This window comes from Aulonocara sp. 'chitande type north' Nkhata Bay, linkage group LG15, assembly GCF_057382095.1.
Source record: "Aulonocara sp. 'chitande type north' Nkhata Bay isolate Kocher_YH1m ecotype deep benthic linkage group LG15, A_spYH_male_GT1.1, whole genome shotgun sequence".
Classification (NCBI taxonomy): domain Eukaryota; kingdom Metazoa; phylum Chordata; class Actinopteri; order Cichliformes; family Cichlidae; genus Aulonocara; species Aulonocara sp. 'chitande type north' Nkhata Bay.
In genome coordinates this window covers 20053223-20068430 of record NC_141358.1, presented here as the reverse complement: position 1 = coordinate 20068430, position 15208 = coordinate 20053223, and the positions used below count along the sequence as shown (strand labels likewise).

The 15208-nt window shown below is 39.0% G+C and overlaps 1 protein-coding gene across 1 annotated transcript; it reads right to left on the bottom strand.

Annotated features, from left to right (window-relative positions):
* Positions 1-1131: 1131 nt before the first annotated feature.
* On the bottom strand, positions 1132-9275 carry fam89a (family with sequence similarity 89 member A). The gene is made up of 2 exons (XM_086264869.1): positions 8847-9275; positions 1132-6757 (listed from the first exon to the last, which is right to left on the bottom strand). Exons 1-2 carry the CDS (start codon positions 9093-9095, stop codon positions 6464-6466), a joined length of 543 nt encoding a protein of 180 aa, XP_086120995.1. The 5' UTR covers positions 9096-9275; the 3' UTR covers positions 1132-6463.
* Positions 9276-15208: the final 5933 nt, after the last annotated feature.

The window sequence follows — 15208 nt, the reverse complement described above, 5'->3', positions numbered from 1 at the left end:
TTCACCAGCACAATTTAGGTTTTGAAGCAAAAACAAATATATAAAAATAACAAAAGTATCACTACAAAATTAAATACATACTCTAAATTTTATTGTAAACACAACCTCAACAACTTTACCTGTACTGTGTGCTTAGGGCTTTATGCTGAGTGATAGTGTATTAAAATACTATGCTAGATAAGAGAGATTTAGCATTGCTGTTGTCAGCATGCTGACATTTGCATTTTACTCAAAGCATCTGCAGCTCCACAGAGCTGCTGGCTACTCTGCTCAAACCAGAATGATCACATTACAGGTGTCTGCCAGCCAGTCTGTCCAAATGAAATGTATAATGTGAAGGTTGGTGCTACCAATTCAGTGAACTATACCAATTATGAAATATGGTCACAATCCTCCTTCTGTTCCTGAGGTATGTGTTTGACCAATGGTCATAAATCTCATTAGAACATTAAATTTTACATACATGAAAGTAAGTAAGTAGATTAAGAAGGTGAAATATCCGAACCTTTACTTCCAAAATCATTTGTTCCAAATGTACTGAAATTCTCTCTAGTTGCACTCGGGAGTGAGGTCATAGTAAAATTTGATGACCAAAATCTAATCAGTTCAGCCCCAAGTCCAAATTAACTTTTGGGCTGGATGTTAAAAAAATATACATAAATCCCTCTAGGTGGGCCTGGGAAATAACTTAAAAATGAGAGAGATTTGACCTTTGATGAACCTGACCTGTTGATTTTTGCGTCCAAGTGAACGTTTATTCCAGATGTAATGAAATGCTCTCCAGATGTTTTTCAGTTATAAGATGAAAATAGAGATCGATAGAAAACACAACCAAGAGCATAATATCTACAGCCACTTGTGTCATGGAACTAAGGACGTGGTTCCTATAAGCTCACTTTCACAATCCTTATGAATGCTTTATCTCAGAAACACCTGGAGAGGATGTCATTGGATCTGGTACAATCATTAATATACCCATAGATCTCATATCTCCCCAAAGTATCAAATTAAATTCTACTAAAACATAACTGTGGTTTAATTGTTGATCTGCTATTCATGTCAGTTTAATTTAGAAGTCTGAAGGCACGATCAATATTTCCCTCATAAAAAAAACATCACTCTAAAAACCTGAAAAGTACAGAACCGCTTTATTAAATTCATAACAGTATAACTATGAGAGAGTACTGTCCAAACAAACAGCAGTGTGGTCATTCATGGATAAGAGAACAGGAGGAATGATAGATGGCGGCAACATAGCCTTCACGTGTTCTCCAAATGTTACTTATTCAAAAAAAAACAATACATAAAATCCTTCTTTTCACTAAAGCAAGTTAATGAACGATTACAATAAGAGATATAAAGAACAAACACGAATGAAATTGCATTTACTTCTCTGATTTCCTCAATAGGTTACATCTGCATACTCAGGCCTACTGATAAACATGTCACTTGTAAAATAATGAACTGTCTTGGCTCAATCATGTTTTCAAACCCAGGTTTGGACACAGGTCAGATTTGGTCAGCTGCAGAAAAGGCGCACACACATTACACACCTTCAGCTATTTTTTTTCCTCATTGGAAGTAATGTTCAAGTTATTCTCCATTCAAGTGCCACAACCCTCACTAGGTTTTCCAAAACGCTTTTCACAACCACTACAGCATGGGTGTGAACGCTCAGGCGTGACCGTGATTGCAGGGGTAATCCGCACTTAAGTCAAACTATGTCAAGCTTTTGTGGTTGTTTTGCACTTGGCGTCTTCGCCTCCTGATTGTTCAAAGTTGGTGCAAAGTTTGCCCTTTGATTTTGAGACTTGCACCAAACCATTGAATCATAATTATGACTCACTGTAAGTGGGTGTGACATAGCATTGTTCACCTTTAGTTCGAGAGCCATTGTTTAAGGGAAGTATGCTATTTTGTCAGGAGTCAAAACCACCCAAAAAAAACCAACAATTTTTTTTAAAGTTTACCCTGAGATGAAATCTCCATGTTACACATCCAATAATCATGTGAAAAAGGGGCATATTTTAGTCTACAGAACAGGCAACACACGTGGCAACGGTACAATATTAAGTACAATTTGCTGGTGTTCAATTTAAAGCTTCTTCTTAGCTCTCTTGTGCTGGGTTAAGCTACAATAGTGTAAGCGTACAAAGAGCACCATGCACCTGTGTAGTAGTGACAAACTCAAAGAGGGTCAGGTAGTCGTATTTTTGGGGATTTAACACAGCAACAGGCACAAACAAGTGCAAAAAACAGACTTGAAGAACAAGTGAGGAGTGCACCACCTAGCTCGGTTTGCAAATGCCTCAGCTGACTTTAAGGCTGATACAAGTTCTTGACGGTAAAATTGCTACGTGTATTTTAAAGTTGTATTCTGAAGAAATAACCGCCATACATTAGGGTCCTTTTATTTTGAGGTGTACAATTTCTTCTAAGCATCAACCAAAACAGGAAGAGAGATGTCTCACTTTTGCTAGAGCAACTCAAATTTCAGTGGGTGTCAGCAGTACACCGTTCCCAACAGCTGCATCCCTGCCAATAAAATTCCAAACAATCTTTTGACAGAGAAGAGTATAATTAACAACAGATCCAAATTAGGGACTCGTTGGAGTTGGAGGAGAGCGACATGTCAGCATGACATTCATTTATTTCTGGCACAGCTTCAGAATGAGTTTTGTGAGATTGCTAAAGTCATTATGTTTCAAATTCCACATGTAGCAGCTTTAAAAACCAAAGTACAGGCCAATCAGTTCATATGACTTATGGTATATGTTCATTCCCATCTTGAACATCTTATAAAAAGGCACTAATTGGGTAGACATCCAATAGAAATCCTGGGATCAAGATGTGACTCGTGTCCTAAACGTCAGTGGTTTAAAACCGTTTAATCAAACGTGCTTTCGGCTTCAGATTAGCAGTAGACTGCAGTAGTAAAACAGGTGCTTTACCTGACCCTAAATGTGTAATCCGACTAGAAATGTTGGCAGCAGTCGCATACAGGTGTACTTCACAGACAAAGTTAAGTTTCATTAAATGTGGATCATAAAAAGCAACAGAGAGAAACAGAGAACAATCATTTCAACTTATCAGAACACTGGAACCAAAGTCAATGGACTCTGTTAAATAATAAGACTAGTCAGAAAGTTGCAAATGCATTATGGAAAGGTTCAGAATAAAAGTGAGTAGTTACATATGCAAGAGGCAAAAAAAATGTTTGTCCAAGCTTAGATCAGGAAAAAAATATATATGATAAACCTCAAGGAGAACTTGCATCCTTTTATGGTGACAACAGAGTTTAGCTTTGCTCCACCCCAAACTTCATCCTGCTCAAAAAACAATCAACCATTGTTCACTTTGTGTCCCCATGTGATGGTAATGTTTAAAATTACTTCACACACCAGGTCCAGGTTATATGGATAACAAAACTATGTCAAAGTGGCAACTTTAAAAGTGCTTGCCAGTGGATTTTGTTACTCTCCAACACGGATTAAACCTCCTCCCAGACTAAATCCTAGGAGGACCTCCAGGGGAAAAAGTTTATGGTCTATCTCAGCTTAATCCATGTCTGGGAAATGGAGGCAGTAAGACATAGTAATGCTAGCTACTTCCCCATCTGGTGATTGTGCTGGTTTGACTTTACGTTTAACAGATGAAGTATGTAACTGAAACATTTTCCCAAAATGTCAGACTACTCCGGTTAAATCAGAAACTCTTGATGTCGACAGATTTTAGAGAGAAGTTAGAAGATCAAGGGTTACTGTGCTTGCGGAAACATGGTTTCATATCCACATGTTATTGCGACACATCTGACTCTTCACATACTTGTCATAAATCAATCCTCTAGACTTTCACTGGTCGGTGACATTTTAATTCAGTCAACTGAAAACGCTGGTCTTTGAGTGGGGAAGAAGGCGGCCAACTGTTCAAAAGGCCAACCAAATGTCCTTCATTCATCAGCTCCAAAAAACTCCTAACGACATTCGTCAAGACACCAGATGTTAAGTTTTAAGTTCAACATAGCCAGATCCCGCCTACATCAGCAACGTCAACCAAATACAATGCTGAGTGGCGTACTCTCTTTGGTTTGTGTTCAAATAGCGGACTGACGTACAGACAGGTGACGAAATATGAGCACATTTGTGCAAAGATGAACCCTCGATATCTTCTCAAAGCGATGGTGAGTTCAGAAACTCAATTTATGATTGACAGCACAGCTGCTGTGCTGTGTCTGTAGCTGTGTTGTATGCTACAGGCTGAGCTGAGACCTTTGCTGCAGAGTTTAGATACTTAGGAAGCCTGAGTAGACCATTCATGTGTTTACAAAGAGGATTTTCACATCCAAAAGTCTTAAACAGTCAAGATTTTAGATTTTAGATTGAAGGAATTTTAACTTAGTTGTTTTTTTTATTATAGATGAGGCAATGAAGGCAAGTTCTTCTGATTAAAAAAAAAAAAAACCAACCAAAGCAAAAACAAAAGCACTTTTTTTTGTTACAATCTAATTAATGACCACCGTCATATTGTAATGGAAGCAGAGATCGTTAAAGAGCCCCTATAACGTATGCAAAGATGACCAAATGCTGATATAATCAGATTTATATTCCTCAAGGATGACTTAAAAATGAGCTTAATCCTGCACGGGCATCTGTCACACTTAACAGAGCACATGACGCTAAAATGAGATTGGTTAAGATCTCGATGCATAAGAGTATAAAGCACCGGGTTTTCATGTGATAGTTGCTACTAGGTCTAGAGCTACAGATGTTTATTTACACTGTAGGTGATATTTGAAGGCCACTGGGACCAGAAAAAGTTAAAAGGGACCTATTATGCAAAAATGTTTCTAAAAGGAACAAAATCAATCAATAAAAAAAGGAGGTCAGTAAGAAATCCCCATGAAGGGCAAGGGTTTTTTTTTGTTTGTTTGTTTTTAAACTCAAAGAAAGATTACTGTAAACTGTGAATCATACAAAGCCAGCATGGAAGTGATATCAGCACAATAGGTCCCATTTAAAAAAAAAGTGTCTAAAAACAAACTGCACCATGAAAAAGTGAGAAAATGTGTAGATTTTTTATTTTTTGTTTCCATAATGAAAAATGTTCCAGCTACCAGATCACAGCTCAGCTCTTGGCCATATTTGTATGTGGCTTCATAATTTCTTTTAATGCTCATTATCATCTATAATAGAATAATTCTATTATTTTGAAGAATAATTCTTGTTTCAACTTAGGTAGTCTTTGCATTTCTATTCATGTTAATACTGACCTCAAGAAACTAATATCTGAATGTTCAGTGTTTGAACCAGCCAACCCTTGATTGGGGCGGACCCCCACTTAAATTGATAAATACAATGAAACCAAGATCCAGAAATAAACTGAGTTCTGTTTTAATCTTTAAGTAAATGTTTCTTAAAGATAGATAATATTAAAGCAGAAAGTTAAATTCAGGCAGATGTGTCCTGAACACTACAAAGTCTGAGAACAGAGACATGTCTGATATGCCTGTAAAGTGCTGAAGCACTATATCTGCAACACAGCACGCTGGGCTTGGGGTTTTTCACCTCTGCAAACAGTTAAAACTGTTTCCAGCATTCTGAAGATTTCACATTTCCTGAGCAGATATCTGCTCCACCTAAAGGCAGGACGGTGAAGACCTCATACCTGCACACAAACTCAGTGGATATGAGGACCTCATCTCTTTCTCCGTACTACTACTTCTGGTTGGACCCCAAGGGGTTGATGTAAATTAATGGTTTCACCACTTAGAAGAAACACACACACTGTCTCCATTAATATGTCCACAGAGTCAGTCATCTTTTTGCACCAATGCTGATTGCAAAGCTCTGGATTTCTGGGATTCTTTCCAACCAGTAAATGCTGAGGAATGGTGCAGTAGAAAATGTCAGAGTAACAGGAAAGCAAATATTTTGTTATTTATATTATATAATAAATAATAAAACTTTGTTCATATATTTTTGTATATGTAAATTAAAAAAAAAAAAGTTCAGCCAAAAAGAAAGTGACTGTCTAACAAAACAAACGGACATAGAAGCAGCAATAAAGCTGTTTACAAAAAGAAGTGTGTGTATATATATATATATGTATATTGCCGAATTTTGACTATATCGAGTCGCTGGATACAATTGATCCCAACCCCTGAGTGTTTCAGAGGTTGTTAAGAGAGTAACTTCTCAAAATATCTGATCGCTCAGATCTGCAGTTTGATGAAGCTCCTGGTCACGCTGCAGAAACAACGTTCTGCAACACAAGCAGGCGGATGTTTGACCTGAGGAGGTGTTTAAGGTAGCTGGATTTTTACAGTTCCACGAGACGCCATAGTCTGTTGTCTCTCACCAGCCACTCACTCCCTGGAGGCCAAAAAGGTTTCTCCTCCAGCCTAATCCAGTCTGTCAACCCAAAAATATGCATCCACACTAAGAAAAATGCTGACAACGAGGCCTCAGATGTTAACGCGAAAGGAGTCCCAGCTGTCCCCTTTGCCACTGCCGCTCCCATTCTTGGCTGCCCCCATTGTTGCCATCCCATCTCCAATGTCTCCATCCGGCTGTTCCCCGGTGGGAGTGGAACCAGGCTCCGGGTAATACTCGTCATCCTCGTCAAAGTAGCCATTCTCCATCATGCTGAGGCTGGAGGCTGCGCTAAGGTCCTGGCAGCTCCCCTTGTACTCCTGGATGGACTCGTGGAGCGACCACAGCTGGCACAGCAGGGACATGTCCTGCTGACGCAAACCCACCTGCAGGGGGCAGTATAGGGATTAGCATTAAAAAACCCAGGGAAGAACAGCTGCAGCTAACTCATTAGCTTATTAGATTATTTTTCAGCAGCTTGTTGCCTTTTTAATTGTTCACAGTTTAATAATTAAGAAACCCAGAGATAATGTTCTACAAATTTTTTAAACGTGTCATTTTGTCTAATAACCTGGGATTATAATCGCTTGACATGAACACAAACAGCTACAGGAACCACGAACAAGCGGCTCTGCTTTCATTTTCTAAATTACTTCACGGACATATGCATAGCAGGTGCCCTTATAGTGTAGTGCCACAACAAGCTGGGTGTAAGGACACAAACATGGAGCCTAGCAAGTTTTCCTTTAAATGATGAAATTTACACCAGTTGCACCACTTAAACTCTCCAACCATCCTTCAGTGGCCAATATTGCCTACAAATAAAAGCTCAGTCTTATACTTCTGAGCATTCAGTAACCAGGATCTTTCTACAGCAAGTAAATCTTCCAGGGTTCCCACAGGCCCATTTAATAATAAAATGGGCCTGTGGGGCTTTTACCGGCATAATAGCCAATTTATTTTTTAAATATAGATGAATGAATTCATTGTTTTAGCTCCAAAAACATCTGTCTGGCAAATCACCTTAATAACTTGGCATTAGTGAAAATCTGATTTATTTCTCAACCGTTTAGCACATAAACAGAAAGATAAGCAACAAAAGAGTGACTGTAAAGGAATTATTCAAGTAAAATACCTAAACAGTCACTAAATTTAACCTCTAACAAAGAAACAAAAAGAGAAGAAAGTAATAAAAATAATCCTCGCCTGTGGCCTCAGCTGACTCTGTGACATCGGTGTGTCAAGGCCACGATGATGGTGTGTAAAGGGCATTTTTGCTGCTGACCTCACGGCTGAGCTGACAGTGCAGTTTGAACTTAGAGGCACGGCACACTCAGTGGTCAAGCATAACACAGGCAGCTAAAACGCACACCAAACACTGTGCTCTTTAAAACTGCACAGGGACAAGCTTAGAGTCTTTAAAAATATAGGACACTGACAACTTATTAACTACAACAACCCCACAGTAATACATTAACAGCAGCAAAGCAATAAGGCTAACATTAGGAACCTACTCTGCCAAGGCTAAAGGACATAAAGAGTCAGTGGGATTTAGGAAAGAAAGATTTAGGAAAAAAAATAAATAAATCCAAATGCCTAGAGTTTCAGCAGCAGTTTAACCTCTTTCAGCTACGTGACTTCACATAAGAAAACAAGCTATTGTTAAGCATTAACCAAGATTGCTGGGAATCTACCTCAATAATGAAATCTGGTCCGGTGATAGTATGAAAATCCTTGCTGCTGGCAAGGGAGTGTAAAACAGTGTGCAGTAAGAGTTTCACTCTGATTACATCTCTGCAAATGTGATAGCAGGTATTAGTTCACTGAAGGATTTTGTGTTGGTTTCTGTATGTCACAATAGAAACTTTTATACTGAAGCTAAAAGGTATTAAAATGAGCTTAGAATCCAAATCAGCACAAGCCTAATGGCTTAATTTGTCTCATCCAATGCAAAGCTGTTCCTGATCCCCTTTTTTCCTTCTTCTTATATAGGCTGTTATTAACACCAGAGTCCATTTAAAAAAAATCTCGTTTTTATCCTCAAGTGCTTCTAGGTGGTTGGGTGGCATGTTAAGTTAATTAACTAGCGAGTCTTTAATAAACAGAGCAAGGAGAAAACACACTTAACAGAAGTGATAACAATGAACAGTGAACATAATTTGTATGTTCACTGAACAAAAATCCCAAACAGACAGGACATAAATCAATATTTTTAACTTCATAATTTATTTATATAATGCAGAACGGGTTAATTTTGTATGCCGAATCAATCAAAAGACTATTGTTTTCAAAAAGTCTTAATTTCTCAGCTAAAATGCACACAAGTTTGTCCAAAAGCCGAAAAAAGAAAACTTCTGCAGTTTCTTTAGGGATTTTGGTTGAATGGTTGTGAATGTAAATCGCTAGGATTAAACCAGCAGTGGTAAACGGACCACTTTCCTGTCGACAAATAAAGGAAAACACTGAAAATGTTACCATCTCTTTTCGCAGCAGAGCCAGTGCTGCATCGAGGTTGGCCGGCTTGTTGGCCAGCAGGTTATCGGCATTGTTCCTGCCTCTGCTCAGGTCGTCCTGGATCATGGTTTTCTTCACGTACATCCTCTCCATTTCTCTCCAGGAGCCGCCGCTTGAGTTCAGCAACCCGCTCAGGCTCTTCGGCAGCGGCGGTAGACCCTCGATGCAGGCCATTCCCCCCAGCGTGCCGTTCGTTGACTTACCATTCATCGTCTTATGTGTTACGAAGCGGGGAGAGCTAGTGTCTATAAAGTCCTGTTTTTTTTCAGTTCAAAGACGCCACAAACACTGTTATCACACAGCAGTCTCCCACACTGAACAAACCGAGCAACAGCCGTGCTTTTCTCACCCCAGGGTAGCCAACGACGCCACGTTCAGTTATCCCGAGTGAAGCCGCTGGAATTCCGGTATGATCGTCAAAATAAAATCACATCAGCTTAAAAAAAGTGTGATGAACGTGGGAAGAGAGAAAAACAAAAATAACAGAAACAATAATTGCTAAAGCATACTGGCTTTTTTCTGCCCGTAGTATTTATATATATGTGTGTGTGTGTGTGTGTATATATATATATATATATATATATATATATATATATATATATATATATATATATATATATATATATATATAATATTCTGTAACTCTGTAACTTCTGTCGGTGCTGTGCTTTTTTGGAAATCGAATTTCCCAGAGGAACCCACCCGAGGGATTAATAAAGTTCTATCTAATCTAATCTATTATAAGGAGAAGCGTGAAAACTTTGCCTTGTAATATCCATCCATCTTCTTGCTCACTTATCCAATTCAGGGTTGCAGAAGGGCTGGAACCCATACCAGCTGTCACTGGGTGCAACACGTTCTCATCCCAGATCGCCAGTCCATTGTAGGGTTTAACCTTTAGATACTGATAAATCTAGAAACATCATTTAACATGAAAAGCATGTTTTGGTGCTTTGGGAGGAGACCACTTGGATAATACAAGCTAGACACAAGGAGAGCAAGCACTCACAGCTGGCTTTAAGAGTCAACCACATATCTGAAATGTGCTAACCACTGCACCACCATGCTGTCCTGCTTCGAACCAGGATTAATAGAAGCCTTTCTTTTACTAGAAGTTATATTTGTACTACCTTTTTTCTGTTGCAGAATTCTCCCACAGGTGGATGCTTTGCATCTCACACCTCTTTTTTTTTATTACGATGTATCCCTTATGTTATAAATTAGGATCATAATTATAACATCTTATACCATTCTCAAGAAAAAAAAATCACTCCTGCAAGTATTTCTTTTACAAACATACAACTCAACAGAACACATGCACTGAAACAAAATAAAAACGTGGAACAATAATCAAAGTTTAAATGCTGTTCTAAGAGATCCTATTACAATCATATGGGTGTTTTCTCCATTTCTCCATTGCACTACTTTCAAGCACTTTGCAACCATGTCCTCTAATGTGTGCCTCTCTATTTTATGCCTTCTAGTTTTGTATATATTCATCTTGTTTGTATATACTCCTCTGGTCTGCTATTTATTCTTGCTGTCATACAATTGATATTTTTAATCCTTGAACAGTTGGTGTGGCGTTACCAGAATTTCGTTGTACATGTCCAATGACAGTGGAAGGAGATTCCATTCTTCTATTCTATTAAACTTCTATACGACGTCCCCCGGCTTTTACTTTGAAAAGAACTTCTGGTTATGTTTTGGTGATTCTTGTAAAGTGTCCAAACTCGGATTGTGGCCGAATAGTAAAATCCGCTTCCTGTCCTTTAACACAGTGGCTGCTGGGCGTTTCCCTGCCAACACGTATATGCATAAAACATGCAGACTTTTATTTAAAACACATATATTTATAGGAAATCGTGTATCTTATTGAACAGATCTTTGAACAGATACAAAGAATACAATTTAAACAGACAAGAGATGAGATGGCATTTAAATGTACATTTGTACACAATCTACTCTAATACAACAAATTGCGCGATTATATTAAAAACACTGAACAACTGCTTACCCCTGAATTTGAAAAAAGAAATCTTAGAAATTTCACATATGTAAAAAATTGCTTCTACACTTAAAAAGAAATCACACATTGTGTGTAAATATGTCTACTCCAAATTTTCTTTTAGCATTAAACTTTAATGTTTGCCCGTTGGTTTATTTGAAGAGTGTGTCCAGGTGACCTATTGTAGGCAGAGGGGTTGAAGGTCGTGATAGTAGTGTGTGTGAAAGACAATAGTGCGAATAAAGGACAGATGGTGGGCCTTACTTCCACCCCCCAGCCTGCAGCCCGATCACAACAATAACACAACAATAACCATGAAATCAGCACAAAAGCATCACACACGCTCCTCGGAAAGAAAGAAAGAAAGAAAGAAGCATGTGCTGTGCCACACACACACACACACACACACACACACACACACACACACACACACACACACACACACACACACACACACACACACACACACACACACAGGCAGATGGATGAAGCCTGAAGCCCTGTATTCCTATTCGCTGTACTGAAATTAATGAAATCTTAAGATTCTTTTCTCTACTTCTGCTAATGTGCTTCTTATAATAATCATTAAAAGTGTTAAATGCCCTTATGAGACTCAGTCAGGGTCTTCATTGTGCATGAACTTACTTGCTTGCAAGTGGCCCCCCAAAAATGCTGATTTTATGATAACTTGTGCTTCTCTTGGCACGTTGTATAGCACAGAAAGTGAATATGTATGAGGTTCTAACGTTCTGCTACACATTTACTTTCAAAACTATTCAAAGTATGCTAAATTTGAAAGTATTTTGATAGACCCGACAGTTACTTTAGATTAAACATTTTTTAGAAATATTTTCTGCTTCAAGTTTTGTGACAATGACTGATATCAGCCTTATGTTAGTTTATAACATATAACATTTAGTAGCCGAGGTAAGATGAAAGACCTATGTGAATTCACTACTCCCAGTATATTAAGCCCTGCATGGAGGACATCATTAAAAATAACCAGGAGAATGGGAACAAATAAGCAAACAAACACAATTTTTAGATCCTTCTAATATTCATACATCCTTGTTAAAATGTGACAGATTAAAGCTGGCTAAATAAAGCATCATAATGTGTGAGAAAAGCAATTTAAGTAACTTTGGATGTGGAATGGTTATTGGTGTCAGACAGGCTGCTCTGGGTTTTTCAGAAACAGCCTGTTTACTGGTATTTTCCCTCACAACCATCTCCGAAAAAGAAAAATGTCCAGTGAGCTGCAGTTCTCTGAGTGAAACTGTCTTATTGATGTCAAAGTCTGAGGAGCATAGATAGGCTGAACGGAGCTCATAGGAAGACAGCAACTTAAACTCCATTAATTACTCCTTACAATCAAAGTATGCAGAAGAGCATCTCTGAATGTACAATATGTCAAATTTTTGAAGCAGGTGAGCTACAGTAGCAGAAGACCACACCAGGTGCCACTACTGTCAGCTAAGAACAGGAAACTGAGGCTATAAGAAAGCTAAGAGTCATTAAATCAGGCTTCATATTTGTATATTCATATTTAATAACTTTGAGACAACACAGGATGTCTTTGTGAAAACCTTGTCCTCATTGTCCTCCTCCCCGAAACCCTGCTCTTACAACAATTAGCCATCAGCTGATCGTTCACAGCTGTACAGTTTAGCCTTTTAGACCAATCAAAGACAATCTGTTTTGTCCAGGGTTTTTATAAACAGACAGGTCCTTCTATAAGCTCCCACCAGCAGCAGCAGCACCATCATCATCATCACTACCTCTTGAGATCAAAGGATTAGGCATATGATTGCAACCCCCTAGGGAGGCATGTAACCCTAGCAGGGTGGTGTTAATCTGCCTTTCGAAAAGCACAATGAGTTTGCATCATTTACTGGATCCAGCTAATAATGGTCTAAAGATATCAGCTTATGTTGAGCTCACTGCTGGCAGTACAAAAGCTACCAAAGGAGCTTTGTTCTGTTTCTTTTTTCCCTCAAAATTTTCAGTTGTATTTTTCTTTGTAGATTTCAAGCATTTTGTATATCGGTCTGTGTCTATATGAGATATTATGCAATAAATCGCTAAAACAACTGTTATTGAGGAAATTAGTTAAGCTTAACGAATACATACATTTCATGCACACACACACACACACACACACACACACACACACACACACACACACACACACACACACACACAGACATATGGCAGTCTATCCCTCAAGCTTGAGCAGTGAGGACTGGGAGCTTGAGGGTCCTGCACAGTATCTTAGCTGTTCCCAGGACTGCACTCTTCTGGACAGAGATCTGACCCCTTGGTATTTCTTAAGTTTCTTGTGTTCCTTCTTCCTGATGTTGCTGCCATTCTGTATCACTACATCGATTACTACGGCCGTCTTCTTCTGCTTCTCTACCACCACTATAGCCATTACCATTTTGTCTTTCTATATCTGGAAGTCCTACAGGATCTTAGCTCGGTCATTCTCCACCACCCTAGGGGGTGTCGCCCACTTTGACCTCGGGACTTCCAGGGCACACTCGGCACAAATGTTCCTTGGTAATGGTGTTCCATGTATGCCCTGGCTGCTATCATTTTGCACCCTTCTGTTATGTGCTGAATTGTCTCAGGGGCATCTTTACACTGCCTGCACCTGGGGTCTTGCCTGGTGTGATAGACCCCAGAACCCAATGGATCTTGTACTTAGAGTACACAGCTTGGTCAGCCTAGTCTTGCAGACTTAGCTGACTGCTCAGTCTACCTGGTGTTTTGCTGGTGTTTTGCGCCTGCTAGACCGAGCAGTCAGTATAGGTATACAATACAATATATATATTATATATTAATGTATGCGATATATATGAAAACATTAAGAAATTAACTTATTAAGATACTCATGTGTCCCTACACTAGAAAGATTTAGCATCATGAAGAATAGAAATATATTAAAAGAGTGTATTTAACTCGGAAACAAGTACATTTCAGAACATTGGACAAGCTGTCACTGCTGAGATTATGAAATATTTTTAACCACAGAAGTTCTAAGTGACAGTTGATGAAATGGCAAAAGCTGTTAAAACAGCAGTTCAAGAGTAAGTTTAAACAGATTTGATTTCTGCAGAGGGATTACTTGCACCTCTACATGAAACAATAGCTCTTAAACAAACAGCAGCCAACAGGGTGACATTGCACTGAACTTGGAGCTTGTCTGGAATGCATCACTGTCAGGGAGAAACAACAGACCTGAAAGGAAATAATGTGCGTGTGTGTGGGGGTGTGTTTGCAGGAATTCAGCTCCCTATAGCGTGTCAATGTACAGAAGTTCAGGAAAGAGGGCTGGCCTGGACTAACAACTGCTGTCATGGATTTTTCCTCTGCTCAGAGGCCCTCTGCGGTGGACGGGGGTGACTGTTTCCTCCCTGTGACAAACGGGAATGGAATCAGACCGAATTACAGTAACTGCAGTGGCAATATTCTACACAGTGGTATTATAAATTAAACACACACACATAACACACACAATTATAAAAGGTTTGGAAGCCACATTAGCAATAAATAGCAATAAAAACTCAAAGGCTGGTCGGATAATACCACAGCTGAGCTTTGTTTACACTACATCGTCCTGTTCTGGAGCTGCTAGAGTGATTAAACAGCCTCTTTCTGTTCTAACAAAGACAGGAAACAGTGAATCTAATATGACTTCTTAGTGCTGCTTTCAGATCTTCCATAACCCCTACACTGCAGTTGGCAAATTCACTTTTAAGGATAAAATAAAACAAACTTAAAAATCAGACCAAATTCCAAAAGTGTCTTTAAACCAGCAGTATATACAAGCAGCTAAAACTGTTGTATAGTTTCGTGTATTTATGGGTTGTAACATTTGCACGCTTCTGTTTTTTTGAGTTCAATGTAAAAGATCCTGATATTTGTATATATCAGTAGATTTTCATTATATATAAACACTCAAAGAATCATATTTAAGAAGGATTTAAGAAGAAAACAAGACAGTGCTGAAAGGACTGTGAGCAAGTATTAGATCACCTTAACCTTATTAGGTACACCTTGCTAGTTCTGGGTTGGACCCTCTTTTGTCTTTAGAACTGCTTTGATTCTTCGTGGCACAGATTCAACAAGGTGCCCGAAACGTTCCTCTGAGATTTTGGTCCATATTGACACGATAGTGTCAGAGTTGCTCCGGGTTTGTCAGGTGTACGTCCATGCCGCAGATCTCCCATTCTGCCACATCAGATTCCAGGCCATTTGATGTTATCCTGCTGGAAATAGGCGTCATGCGCCCAGAACTTGCCCACGCCTTTAC